The following is a 12,877-nucleotide window of genomic DNA, read 5'->3' as shown; positions in this document are numbered from 1 at the left end:
ACTTACTGTTGAGAATGCAAATGAAATATTTTTCCACATCTCTAAATTATTAATATTTTAAAAAACTAATTTTGTATTTTTTTAAGAAATATTGTCGACCAATACATTTAAAATAATCTATTTCATGTAACATAAAAAGAAAAATATGATTTTTTTTGTCAGGCGTTTGCACATTCTCATTCGATCGTTTGTATAAATTCATTCCACATGAAAAATAAAACGTGCACGGTATGCGTTAAGACCGTTGAACTGACAAGCGCTATTTTATTAGAAATCTATGCCTCACATAAAATGATAGCTTGGCCAAACGCACGAGTATAGGGGATCTGATGGTAAGACTGAAGAAGCTATCGACAAGCCCACGTGAAATTTTATTTAAGATTCAAGAAAATCATGTGTACCTTAATATAAAATTGCTCCATGGATCAATTCATCCCACGTATCTATTCAAGATAAAAGTAAAGATCGATAGTGCACGAAATTAAAATGATTGATTTATCCGTTGAGCATCTTCCACGATCCATTTCATTCCACAGATCTATTCACACAATAGTAGAAATATAAAGTGCACAATTATTAGTAATTGAAGGCCATTGTCAATTCGTTAAAGCAACTTTATTAAAGAAGCAAATTGCTTTCATTATCACATACATGATTCCTTTATATAATCAACATCTACATCATGGAATTGATATACTACATTTCCACTCATCTTCCTTCTTGACTGATGTTGCAGCTGTTGTCATGCCACACCATATCATTGCGTTTACTACACTCTGCATGTAAAGGAACGGGGCCGGCCTGCAAATCTCCATGTTCGATACCAATTTCCTCCGAAATTGGGAGAGCATTATTCTTATTCTCATGTGCGATAATCTCTTTTATCTCTGCAACAACTTCACTGGCGGTAGGCCTAAAAGATGGCTTAGCATCAACACATCGAAGGGCTAGTTTGGCAAAATCAGCAATTGCTTCAATGTCGTAGTTTCCACCCATTCTCTTGTCTACGATTTCTTCAATTTCCCCACTTATTGATTTGCCGGGATTTTCATCCAACTCCACATACACATACGGTGTCACCTATAAATCCGTGCAGACATATTAAATAAATTGCATTGGATTATCATAAATTAAAACTGTACGGAAATGTATCTGAATATCATAAAATGCCATCAATTATCTTGCCAATAGGTTGCTGTTTCCAGTTTATAATGATAAATTATAATACCATTTCTTACCCAGTGAACGAGGTTAAGTCGCTCTTCAGATTGACTTGCAATTATAGGTGGTCTGCTGCATATGATTTCTAACAACACCACTCCAAAACTATATATATCACTCTTCTCAGTCAACATTTGGGTGCGAAAATAGCTGCAGAAACATCCCAAACAAACATTAAAAAGTACAAGTTATGTTGCATTAAAATGATTAATATTGCAAACAAAGTACAAGTTATGTGTGGGATATTATACTCTGGATCGAGGTATCCTGGCGTTCCTTTCACCATAGTGGTCACATGTGAAGCCTCGCCATCGTCAATTGTCATCTTTGAGAGACCAAAGTCAGCTACTTTTGCGTTCAGATGGATGTCTAAAAGGATGTTGGAGGTCTTAATATCCCTGTGAATTATCTTTGGGGTGCAACCTACGTGCAGGTACTCCAATCCTTCATAAAAGATAGCATGTGTATAACATGAAAAAAATGCCGATCAAGAGTACATGGTTCATGATAATGAACGAATTTTTAGATCAAAATATATTTGGCTTGGAGTTTTTAGATCACAAAAATATATAGCTTATGAAAGTACTTTAGAGAAGAGTTACCATGTGCTGCATCCAAAGCTATTTTGAGCCTTGTTTTCCAATTTAGTGTTGAAAGTGCAGCGCTAGCACCTGCAAATTAAATTTTAAATTCAAATATGCATTTTGCTATATATAGTGTTGCAACTTACATGAGGAAACTGAATGAAACAAAATTAATAAGCGAAATATTTACCATAAAGGCGGTCCCTTAGGGACCCTCCAGACATGTGATCGTAGATCAGCATCAGCTCTCTTGATTCGTTACAGTATCCGAGTAAAGACACCAAGTTCTTATGATGGATTCTGGAGAGAAGATCAATCTGCCAATCAAGTAAAATGGCTTATACCTGAATTTTACTGTTGTCGTTGTACATGAGTGAAGCCAAAAAACAAGACAGCTGCAGATATTGAAGAAGTCTAGAATCACCTCATTCTGGTACTCATCAATTCCTTGTCTGGAGAACAGTGAGAGCACTTTCACCGCTATCTCTTTTCCTTGGGGTAATTTACCAAAGAAAACCGATCCAAAACCCCCTTGCCCAATCTTCCGACTAAAGTTCTGTGTCGCTACCATAATCTCTTCCGGTGTAAAGGCCTTGCACTTTGTTGTATTGCTCACCGTAATCACCGGGTGGTCTGCAATCAGAAAATATTTCATAAAAGCGCAGTGTTATTTTATTTAACGGAGAGGATGCCCACCCATATTAAAATGTTTTAATTAAAATTCAATTTATCTCTAGACCTTCGTTGGGACGTTGTTTTGTCCTGAACTTCTTCCAATACACGGCCATACCCACCATCAACGCTAAAGACATCACTAAAGCTCCGCTTATCGTTATTCCAAGGACAACACTCAGATTGTCCTTTCCTGAATTATACAGAACGCATTTCCCCTTATGCATACGAATACAGAGGTATTGGTTTCCAGAATATCTGCAGTAAACAAAAAAAAGAGGATTTGAATGAAATTAAAAGTTAACGTCTCAACATGAACATATGAGAATGGGAATTCGTGGTTAATAATATAAATAAATTTTGATATTTCATTACCTGACATTCAATGAAACCTTGTTGAGGAGTTGCCAAGGAATTACACCGCTGAAATTATTATTTTCTATAAACCTGTTCGCCATAGTGATAAAGATAGAGCGGAATGTTATAATATACTATTATTTAACTGGGGATTTGCAAAAGTAGTAAGAGAGAGAGACTTACAATTCTTTAAGGTTCTTGAGTTCAGATAGCCACTCTGGAACAGTACCACTCAGGCTGTTATTTGTAAGATGTCTGTACACCAAGCCAACAAAATTTCTTCTTTGTGAAATAGCGATTTCTTTGTCATTATTTATTTCCTAAGCCACCCAACTAACTTATGGGAAAAGATCTAACAAAGTGAGGCTTTGCGTTAAGTAGAAATACTTACAATTTCTCCAATGCGGTTAAATTGGACAAGTTTGGCCAAGATCCTACGAGATTGTTTTTTTAGACAGAAACGGATATGTTATTTAATAAGCGCCAGCAATAATGCAGTTGGAGATTACATCGCTATCCTGGAGAATCCAGCGATTACAAAACTCAGGTAGAAACGGATTCAAAAGCGTTGCCCTTTCGGATTTTGTAGTCGATTTCTGGTGGCTGGATGGCCCGGTGGCAGTAGCTCTCCCCATAGGCAGACAGATTCGACAATGTCAGAACTCCTCAGATCGTTCTTCTTATTGATTCTTTGGATGCCCTTACAGCATAGAGAAAACGAAAGGCGACGAAACATCAGCAAATCCAGCGAGCTCAATTTAGGGGATGTTGCAGAAACAGTCGATCTGGTTGACTGACATCGAACCTTTGCTTAGCAAAACGCCTTGGTTGGCTTCCATATCTGCTTGGGAGTTTAGATTCCTGAGGATGTGATAGAAGGTGATCTTGTGAAATTTGGGCAAAATAGATCTGATTCTCCTGAGGATGATTGATAATTGGAGCTGCGAAGGATTCTTTTTGGTATGCAGAGCTTGAATAATAATTCTGGAGTCCCCGAAGACTGATATGGAACTGACATTGCCTTTGATCGCTTGTGAGAGCCCCTGCCACAGAGCCAGAGCCTCCGCTCTGTTGTTGGATTCCTTGCCTAATCCCCAGGCAAACCTTAACTGCTCAGAGCCATCCGGGCACAATAGAACTCCGCCTCCTCCTGCGAAACCGGGATTGCCTTTGGAGGCCCCATCAAAAAACAGGCAATGCTCATTAAGGGCCGACCTCCATTTTATGAACTCTTGCTCCTCCAGCCTGATTTCCCAATTAGAGGGAACGTTGATAGCGATGGCAGCACTATCTTTATGATTTGGGACCAAACAGTTCAGCCAGAGTTCCTCTTCTCTATTCAGGGCTTTCCCAGATTTTTTGGCAGTGTTGGCATCCAGAGTTTCTCCTAAAAGAGCTTTGATCTTGGTGATGACTTTGAGCGGATTGCAGCTTTCATTTCTGAAAAGTCTGTTATTCCTTTCCAGCCACAGCTTCCAACAAACGAACTTGGGGATCCAGAGCCAGCAGTTTTTGAGAAGGATATTTTTGGAGAGACCATACGGCGACAATTTGCTCCAGGACTGGAACAGGTTTTGGATGTTCCTCGGGAGTTCGAAGTTATCTGCATTTAGCATGAGGACTCCCCTCCAGACTTCTGATGCAAAGGGGCATGTTAAGAACAAGTGATCAGCTGTTTCTTCCTCTGACTTACACAGATTACACCAGGATGGTCCTTCCATTCCTCGCCTACGGAGATTATCTCGAGTGAGAATACTATTATGAGCTAATGTCCAGCAGAAGAAATCAATTTTGGGAAGAGAGGGGGAGTCCCAAATAAAATGCCATTGAGCCGGGTTTGGGGGAACATTCGGGATGGCCGTGATGCTTTTGTATCCTTCAGCGGCGGAATATGAGCCTGTGACTGATCCCCACCCTCGTTTGTCTTTTGTTGATGCTTTTACAGGAGCTTTCCCTTGTAGCTTATCCAATAGAACAGAGGCTTCACCCTCCAGCCACTGGGGGACCTCCCCCAAATGCCAGCTTTCCCATAGACCATCCTCCGACCAAGAGGAGATATCCCAGAGAGTGTTCAGGTTGCGATCTTGGAGCCAGTCTCTGATATTAGAAATTTCTTCTTCTTGATTCATCGGTTGGTCACCTAGAATAGGATCATCCCAAATTCTTATTTTTCGCCCATTACCTGGAATCCAATACAGTTTACGACTAAAATGATCCCAGGCTTTGAGGCAGAGATTAAAGACAGGGGAACCTTTGGCGAAGCGAGGCGGATGGTCCAGACATCTGAGGCGCTTCCCATGGAAATATTTTCTCCACAGGACCTTCTTGCTCCAGCTGATTTTCCCAGAGACAATGTCCCAGAGCAGCTTGGTTCCCAAGGCCAAATTTTGAGAAGCCAGATCGCGGATTTGTAATCCTCCTTCCATAAATGGCTTTTTTATAGTATCCCATTTAACAAGGTGCAGCCTTCTTTCGTTGTTTTTCCCCCCTTCCCACAGGAAGCGTCTGAGCAGAACTTCCATCTTGTTGATGAAGGTTTTAGGGGCCAAGAGTATAGAGTGCTGATATAACGGAAGGCTTGAGAGGACCGCTTTCATCAAAATGATCTTCCCTGCGTTATTCAGCCATGAAGCTCCCCAGGCATGAATTCTGTTTTTGATCTTGTCCAGCAAGGGCGTCCAATGGGCAACTTTGGAAATGGTCCTGAAGATAGGAATCCCCAGGTATTTGAAGGAGTCCCAATCCCAAGACCCTTCCATTTGGAGAATCCTTGCAATATCAGATAGTTCCCTGGCCGAGCAATTCCAACTATAAACTGTACTTTTAGAATAATTGATCTTGCTGCCCGAAACTTCTCTGTAGCTGTCCAGCTCCTTCTTGAAGGATTTTGCAGAGTTAATGCTTGCCCCTCCCATCAAAAGCGTATCATCAGCAAATTGGGCATGGTTTATGTCTTTGACCTGATGAACCATACGGAGTCCAGGAAGGATTTGTGATTGGAGATTATGATCCAGTTGGAAGCTGAGAACCGAGGCTTGGATCGCGTAGAGAAGCGGGGACAAAGGGCACCCTTGTCTGAGGCCCCTAGAGGCTTGGAAGAAATCTGAAGGACGCCCATTAACTAAAGGCGCAATCCAAGGAGAGGCAATGCAGGCTTTTATCCAGTTAGTGATAGCTGGAGAGAAGCCCATTTTTTCCATAACCATGAACAGGAATTCATGCTTAACCCTGTCAAACGCATTTGCCAGGTCCAGCTTAATCACCATACCTTTTTCCTTTCGATGATAGCTTGAATGGACAGCTTCTTGCACCAGCACTATATTATCAAGAATTTTCCTCCCTTTGATGAAACCACCTTGATTTTCCGGAATAATGGCAGGAAGGATTTTTTTGAGGCGGTTGGCTATAATTTTGGTTATAAGCTTGTAGCTGGAGTTGCACAACGAGATTGGCCTGAATCTGCTGAAATTAGCTGCTCCTTTCTCCTTTGGTATCAAGGCCAGAAACGCTGAATTGATGCCGCCGCCAATCTTGGCACAAGATTGGGATTTCTTAACCATTCTCAGAAGATCAGAACTGATTATATCCCAACAGGAAAGGTAGAATCTAACAGGGAACCCATCCGGACCCGGAGCTTTGTCCGGTTCCATACTGTCCAAGGCGCTTCTGAGTTCATTCATACTGATAGGGGCCATCAGCATTGCGTTGGTAGGATCTTGGACACAATGAGGAATCATATTCATCGGATAGATCTGGGGATCCAAAGGTGGTTCTTGCGGGGCTGAGTAAAGATCTTTAAAGTAAATGTGAGCTGCCCGCTTTATTTCTTCGAAGTCTTTGACCACTACATCTTGATGGTGAATTTCTTTAACTGATTTGAATTGCTTTCGGGCTTCAGCGTGCTTGTGGAAAAAGCTGGTATTTTTGTCCCCAGCTTGTAACCAGAGAGCTCTGGATTTCTGCCGCCAGAATTCTTCTTCTTCCCTGCTTGCTTTGTGAAAATCTTTTTGCAGGTCGATTTCTCTCTGAAGAAGGTCTTGGGTGACTTCAGTATTTTCCAACGACATTTGATGGATTGCTAGCTTGTCCATGGCTGCTTTTCTGTTGGAGGAGGGGGATTTCAGCGTTCTTGCCCAGTCCTTGAGTCTTCTTTTGAGCCTCCTCAGCTTTTCTTCCCATACATAGAAGGGGGAACCTTGAACCGGTCTATTCCAGGCTTCAGAAACCATCTCTTGGAACCCCTCATGCTGAAGCCATAATGAGCTGAATCTGAAGGGAATGGGCCCAAGATTTTCCTCCGTGGAGAGCTCAAGAATAATGGGTTTGTGATCCGAAGTGCTGTTTGGCAAAATCTTGGACGAAGCCATGAGACCACAGGTCAGGAAAGAGGATTGAACCAGAAAGCGGTCTAACCGAGCTGCGATATGATTTGGACCCACTCTTCTGTTGGACCATGTGAACTTCCCGGATGAGGGCTTGATATCCTCTAGATCCCAACCCAATATGAGATCTTCAACCCATTCTCTTGCTGGGTCCCTGACCAGGGTCCCTCCCCTTTTCTCATTTGCAGCAAGAGTAACATTCATATCCCCAGCTATGATAATGTTTTCAGGGTTGTTCAGAGAGAGATAGGACGAAATTGAATCCCAGCATAGTTTTTTATCAGAATGGAGAACAGGAGAATACATATTGAACAAACTTACTTGATGACCGGAGTCTTTGTGGAGGAGTTTCGTGAATATCCAGTGGGTGGATTTCTCTTTTTGAAGCAGGTCATATATAGTGCTGTCCCAGAAGGTAGCGATTCCACCGGAGGCGCCTCTTGCACTGACAGCACAACCAATACCTTTTCGCCAGAAGGATTTGCTGGTATTAAGGAGGAAGTTTTCCTCCATCTTTGTCTCCTGGATTAGTAGGATTTCAGGCGAGTACATTCTGACTATGTCTTTGAGGGCATCTTCTTTTAGCTTGCTGCCTAATCCTCTGCAGTTCCAGGAGACGTACTTCATTATTTATTGGCTTGGGGGACTGTGGCTCCTTTTGGAGCCGAGCCATGCTTGCGCCCAGACCTTGTATTCATCATTCCCTTGAGAGTTTTTTGGGATCCTTGGAGAACATCCCTATAGGTTTTCTCCTCTCTTAGTTTCTTCTTGGATTTTCGCCCCCTGGATGACTTGATAGGGGTGACTTGAGAGCTGTCTGATTCATCGGTTCTTCCTTCTGAGTCTTCATCCGATTCGGAGGCCAGGCTTATGTGATCTTCATTATCTTTGTTTCCTTCAATGCCTCCTGAGGCTGGGGGGGTGATTGTTTCAGTACCCGTTTCTTTTGCTTCCTTCATTGGGTTTTCAGTTGCTTCGTGAGTCTCGTTGGTTTCTTCATTCCCACCAGCGGAGGATCCCACTTTTGGGTCTTCATTGTTCTTCAGATTGGACTTCGGCTTCTCCCCTGAACCCGAATTTTTCTTTTCTGTTGGTCTTGGGATGGCCTTTCCCCTTTTGATTTCTTTCCATCCCTCCTCGTCTTCCTTAGTCCCGACTTGGGATTTGGGGCAGTTCCGTTGGAAGTGTCCGTGTTCATGGCATGTTCTGCACTTGAACGGAAGTTGTTCGTAGTCCAGCTTTTGATAATGCTGCCATTCTCCCACTGTGATTTTAATCGCTTCGGGGAGCCCAGCCTCCAAGTCAACCTCCACACAAATTCTTGCACAAGTGTATTGGCCTTTAGGGTCTGCTTTGTCAATGAATCTGCCCAGACCGTTCCCGATCTTTTGCAATGACTGATAGCTCCAACAATGGATCGGAAGGTTGGGGAGCCTAACCCAGACTGGAACTTCCTTCGGAACATCTACTGAGGGATCAAAATCCGGGGTCCATTTATTGAGGTACAGACCCTGGTTTCCCATGAAATACGGTCCATTCCTGAATACCAGATCCCGATCTTCTTTGGTGGTGAACTCGAAAATGAAGAAACCTCTCCCTACCGGATAACAGATCACACTGTTCTTCAGCTGAGGCCTCCAGTTGCGTTGAATCCAATCGTCCGTGATTTTAGTAGAAGGCCAACGCCCCATGAATTGCCCGACCAATCCTCTATCAGCAAGGGCAAGAGCAATTTTGATCGGCTGATCTTCTTGCAGGGCTATCTCTGGCACTTCCTCGAGTTTCTTAATGAATTTAGGGATGTCTGGGGCTGGGCGTTTCTTTCCTTTCTGCTTTAATAAACGCAGAAATGCTTCTTCAGAGGATAGCGGAGGGGTGGGAGAGGAATCCCCACCCCCAGGATCACCCATGGCTGCCTCACAGGAGCGCTACCTGGAATGCCCCTGCGCCCTTTCAACGCCAAGAAACAATCTTCAGTGCTCAGGAAAGCACCCAGCTAACTCACCGCTACAGAGAGAATCGGATCCAGGGAGGAAGTCGGAACAGCCGCAGAGGGCCGAGGCCGCCGTCACGAACCCTAGCAGAGCTCCGCCTGTGAGCTAGAAGGCATAACGGCTCACTGGTTACCAATGTTAGTATGGAATAAAAGATCAAAAATTCCTACGAGGTTGTTATTATCCAGTGATCTGGTAATTTAAGCACGAAAGGATAAATGCCCAGAACTATTATAGTATTGAAAGAGAAACTGCAGCTTTTCGATAATTCACAGGCCATTTTGATATAATATTTTATAGAAAGTTAATAATATAAATAAATAAATTTAATATAAATAAATAAATTTAATATAAATTGTACAAATGTATGTATTCTGGCCATTCCATCTAGCATCTCCCTGATTTGATTTGAGTATGGGACACTGAATGGAGTTTGCAATATTTTAAGAAGTTAATTTGGGGAATTTACCTATCTCATATTAATCGATCATAATACTTAAACCACTTAAAAGACTTCCCCATTTAATTTTTTATAAAGCAAAGTAAATAAGGTTCACTTTAAAGACAACATTACACAGCATTTTGACATGTAAAACGAAACATAAACCACCAATATTTAGTCAATATTACAAAAAAATTACACGACATTTTAACAAGCCTCGAATGATATTGCTAATTATTTTATTATGATTTTGAACGGGAACTGGCAATAGAGGTAAGAGAGACGTACATCTCTTTTAGCTTTTTAAGTTGAGATAGCCAGTCTGGAACATTACCACTCAAGTTGTTGTGTTGCAAGTGTCTGCACGCCAAGGGAGGATCTAAATTGTTGCAATTTTCTTTCTGAGATAACGTCGATTTGGTTTCTTTAAAAGGCATTTGACTAAGATTAAAGGACGAACAAACTAAACTTACAGTCTCTCCAACATCGCTAATTTGGAAAAGTTTGGCAAAGCTCCGATCAGGTGATTATTGGCAAGTGACCTAATAATTTCAAAACGAATGAATGAATGCGGTATCAGTATAATATTCAAAGATAAAGTATGTTCCTTTCATTAGCCGCACCATCATCAAATTATAATTTACATTATCATTGAATGCTCGTTAACATTTCAATCATATTGCATACTCTGCAATTACTAAAGTCGACAAAGTGGACATGGAGACATTTTTCAATTGCAATGGGTATGGGTATTTTACAGTCACGAGTACTTCAACTTTAACAAAACATAATACTGCTTACACGTGAACTAATGCGGTCAACTGTCCAATATCTGCAGGTACAGCTCCTGTAAAATTCATTCCAGCCAAAACTCTGACAACAGGATGATTATCATAAACTCACTCTTACTAATTCGCAGGCAACTAAAAGTCATAAACTGGGTACAAATGAAAGGATTAAACTTACAATTCTGATATTCTTATGCTCGACGATCTGTTATCACAGCGAATTCCTTCCCAGGGGATCGAATAGCAAGGATCTGAAATCCAATCTTTTATGCCAAACCTGCTTTTGATCGCGTCAAGATGTTCAACTGCAATTTAATATTACTGTTAAACGTTGAAACATATATCGGTTAGAGGGATTTTAGTCATTCAGTACAGGAATGTTTAGTCAGCGCACTTACTATCTTGTGAATACGTTGCGGGTTGGGTACCAACTAGTATGTAAGACTCGTAGGCGTTGATTATAGGACTACTGGTGGAGTTACTGGCTTGCTGGAGATGAAAATCGATCTCATCTGTTTCATTAGATAGAAATGTTAGCTGTAGGGTAGAGTACATATCCACCAGAGTAATGATTCCAGACCTATTTTCCCCGTTTATCATGACGTAGAAAGATCTCCATTCAGACATATTTAGCTTTACAATCTCTGCCAAATACAGAAACAGTACTGATTTCTTCCCATTCGGCGATCCACTGAAGATCGGCAACACTGAGCTGTTTAAAACAAAGGCAGTTTGCATTACAGCACTTGGGGGAAGGTTTTCGGTATTTTTTGTTGAAATGGGCTCTTCCGAACTTACATTCCGTGCACCACCTATATCAAGACTATTGAAACTAAACTCTGATGACCAGATGCGATCAAAGTTGTCTTCAGGATACCTGCTTAGTTCACCATACAAAGATATTCAGTTCAATCATTAAAAAAAGTATAACTGCAAAACATGACGACTGCATCAAAATTGGCCTCGACACATCAAAGTTGCTGTGGGCTCTTTTATGATCGGTGCGAATGTTTCCCTAACTTTATCATAAGAAAACGTAGAAAGAAAAACACAAAAACCAACCAGAAGCGACCGCTGACCTGGGATATACTTTCAATTTATTTTTTTGAAAAATGAACTCTTAACGCACCTTGGAACAGGGTATTTCACCATTTTCAACAACTACGTCAAAAAATACATAAATTTATAACTGGTAATACCACGAAGTGAAATGGAAGGGTGAAAAAGCTTAAAATATTTACCTAACCGTCGATCTTCCAGCAAAATCTTTTCTTCTATCTTTGACCAACAATGTTCCTGGCTTTGCCTGTCTATACATGCCTTCTCTGAGGGTCCTCAACTCAATAGCAGTGATAAAGGGATCTTCATTCTCTAAGGTTCTGATCAAGCAAACATACACCACATCGCCTGAACTAACAAAGATTACTTCATACACTGTATCGGCTGTTATGTTATCGGAAAACAACATACCCAAAGTCTCAATAGAGATTGCGAAGCTTGGCGATTGTTTGAATCCAGTGTAATTACCGATGACAAACCATGTTCTTAACAAGTAAGGCACAGTGGGGGTCACAGGCAAGTGATAGCAAGACTTTTTCAGAGGTTTTGGGAAAAACCTGAGAGTATGCAAGTAGGAACCGTATGCTTCTTCAGAGGCGTTCCCTATGTCTGCTATCTCACCGACGTCTATGTAATCAGCGTCACTGGACCATGTGATGTTGTTTTCGGCAGTGTGATTCCCTTTACCTCCACAATCAATGCTAAGAAATCCTGGTATCCAAAATTCAAATAAATAACTAAATAATTTTTGTTGAGCAAAAGAATAAAAATAGCACTGCATAAGCGATTTGAGCACCAGTGACAGGAATCAAAGTAAACAAAAGGCAAAGAAGAGAATATTGGGCATTAGATGTTCTAAAATGTTCAGCAATACCTGGCTGAGCAATAACATCGACAAACAATAACAGGAGGCTCATAGGTAGCCAAAAAACCCAGATGCAGTAGCCCATTTTTTCCCTCGTTATGATTGGAAGGATTCAAACATACACTAGATCGATGCTTCTCTGGGAGTTGAAATATAAATAGAAACATGCAACTATTCAGTCAGTAGATGGGATCTATTCTGTTTTCTTGGGGACATGATTACTGTGTTTCAAGAGGAAATACTGATGATGGGATCATCTTTCAATAATTTTCAATAGACACTCTCAATGTTTAAAAGTTATTTTAATTTAATTTTAAAATTCTAATATTCTTGTTGTTAGCTGTGAACAGATGATCCTCGGAGTTTGTTCTACTTTAGAAGCTTACGCGTACCGTTAATTTATAGGATATTAAATATTTTAAATAATTGTAAATATAAATAAATATTATAAAAAATAATTAAATAAAAATTTATTTTAAATTATTATTATTAATTATAAAAGAATTAATATAT

General features: G+C 40.9%; 1 protein-coding gene across 1 annotated transcript; it reads right to left on the bottom strand.

Annotated features, from left to right (window-relative positions):
• Positions 1-595: 595 nt before the first annotated feature.
• Positions 596-12,582, bottom strand: LOC149186775 (putative LRR receptor-like serine/threonine-protein kinase At5g48740). Its single transcript, XM_089411120.1, has 15 exons — positions 12,374-12,582; positions 11,682-12,210; positions 10,839-11,317; positions 10,619-10,745; positions 10,454-10,525; positions 10,126-10,194; positions 3,018-3,089; positions 2,853-2,924; positions 2,545-2,735; positions 2,230-2,438; positions 1,996-2,122; positions 1,824-1,892; positions 1,473-1,665; positions 1,239-1,371; positions 596-1,080 (listed from the first exon to the last, which is right to left on the bottom strand). The coding sequence occupies exons 1-15, from the start codon at positions 12,447-12,449 to the stop codon at positions 709-711; spliced, it is 2,790 nt and encodes a 929-aa protein (XP_089267246.1). The 5' UTR covers positions 12,450-12,582; the 3' UTR covers positions 596-708.
• Between the last annotated feature and the right edge of the window lie 295 nt (positions 12,583-12,877).

This window comes from Pinus tabuliformis, chromosome 3_1 (genome assembly GCF_031772625.1).
Source record: "Pinus tabuliformis cultivar Carrire ecotype Pingquan chromosome 3_1, CPIR1, whole genome shotgun sequence".
In the NCBI taxonomy this organism is placed as follows: domain Eukaryota; kingdom Viridiplantae; phylum Streptophyta; class Pinopsida; order Pinales; family Pinaceae; genus Pinus; species Pinus tabuliformis.
This window is presented reverse-complemented; position numbering and strand designations above follow the sequence as displayed.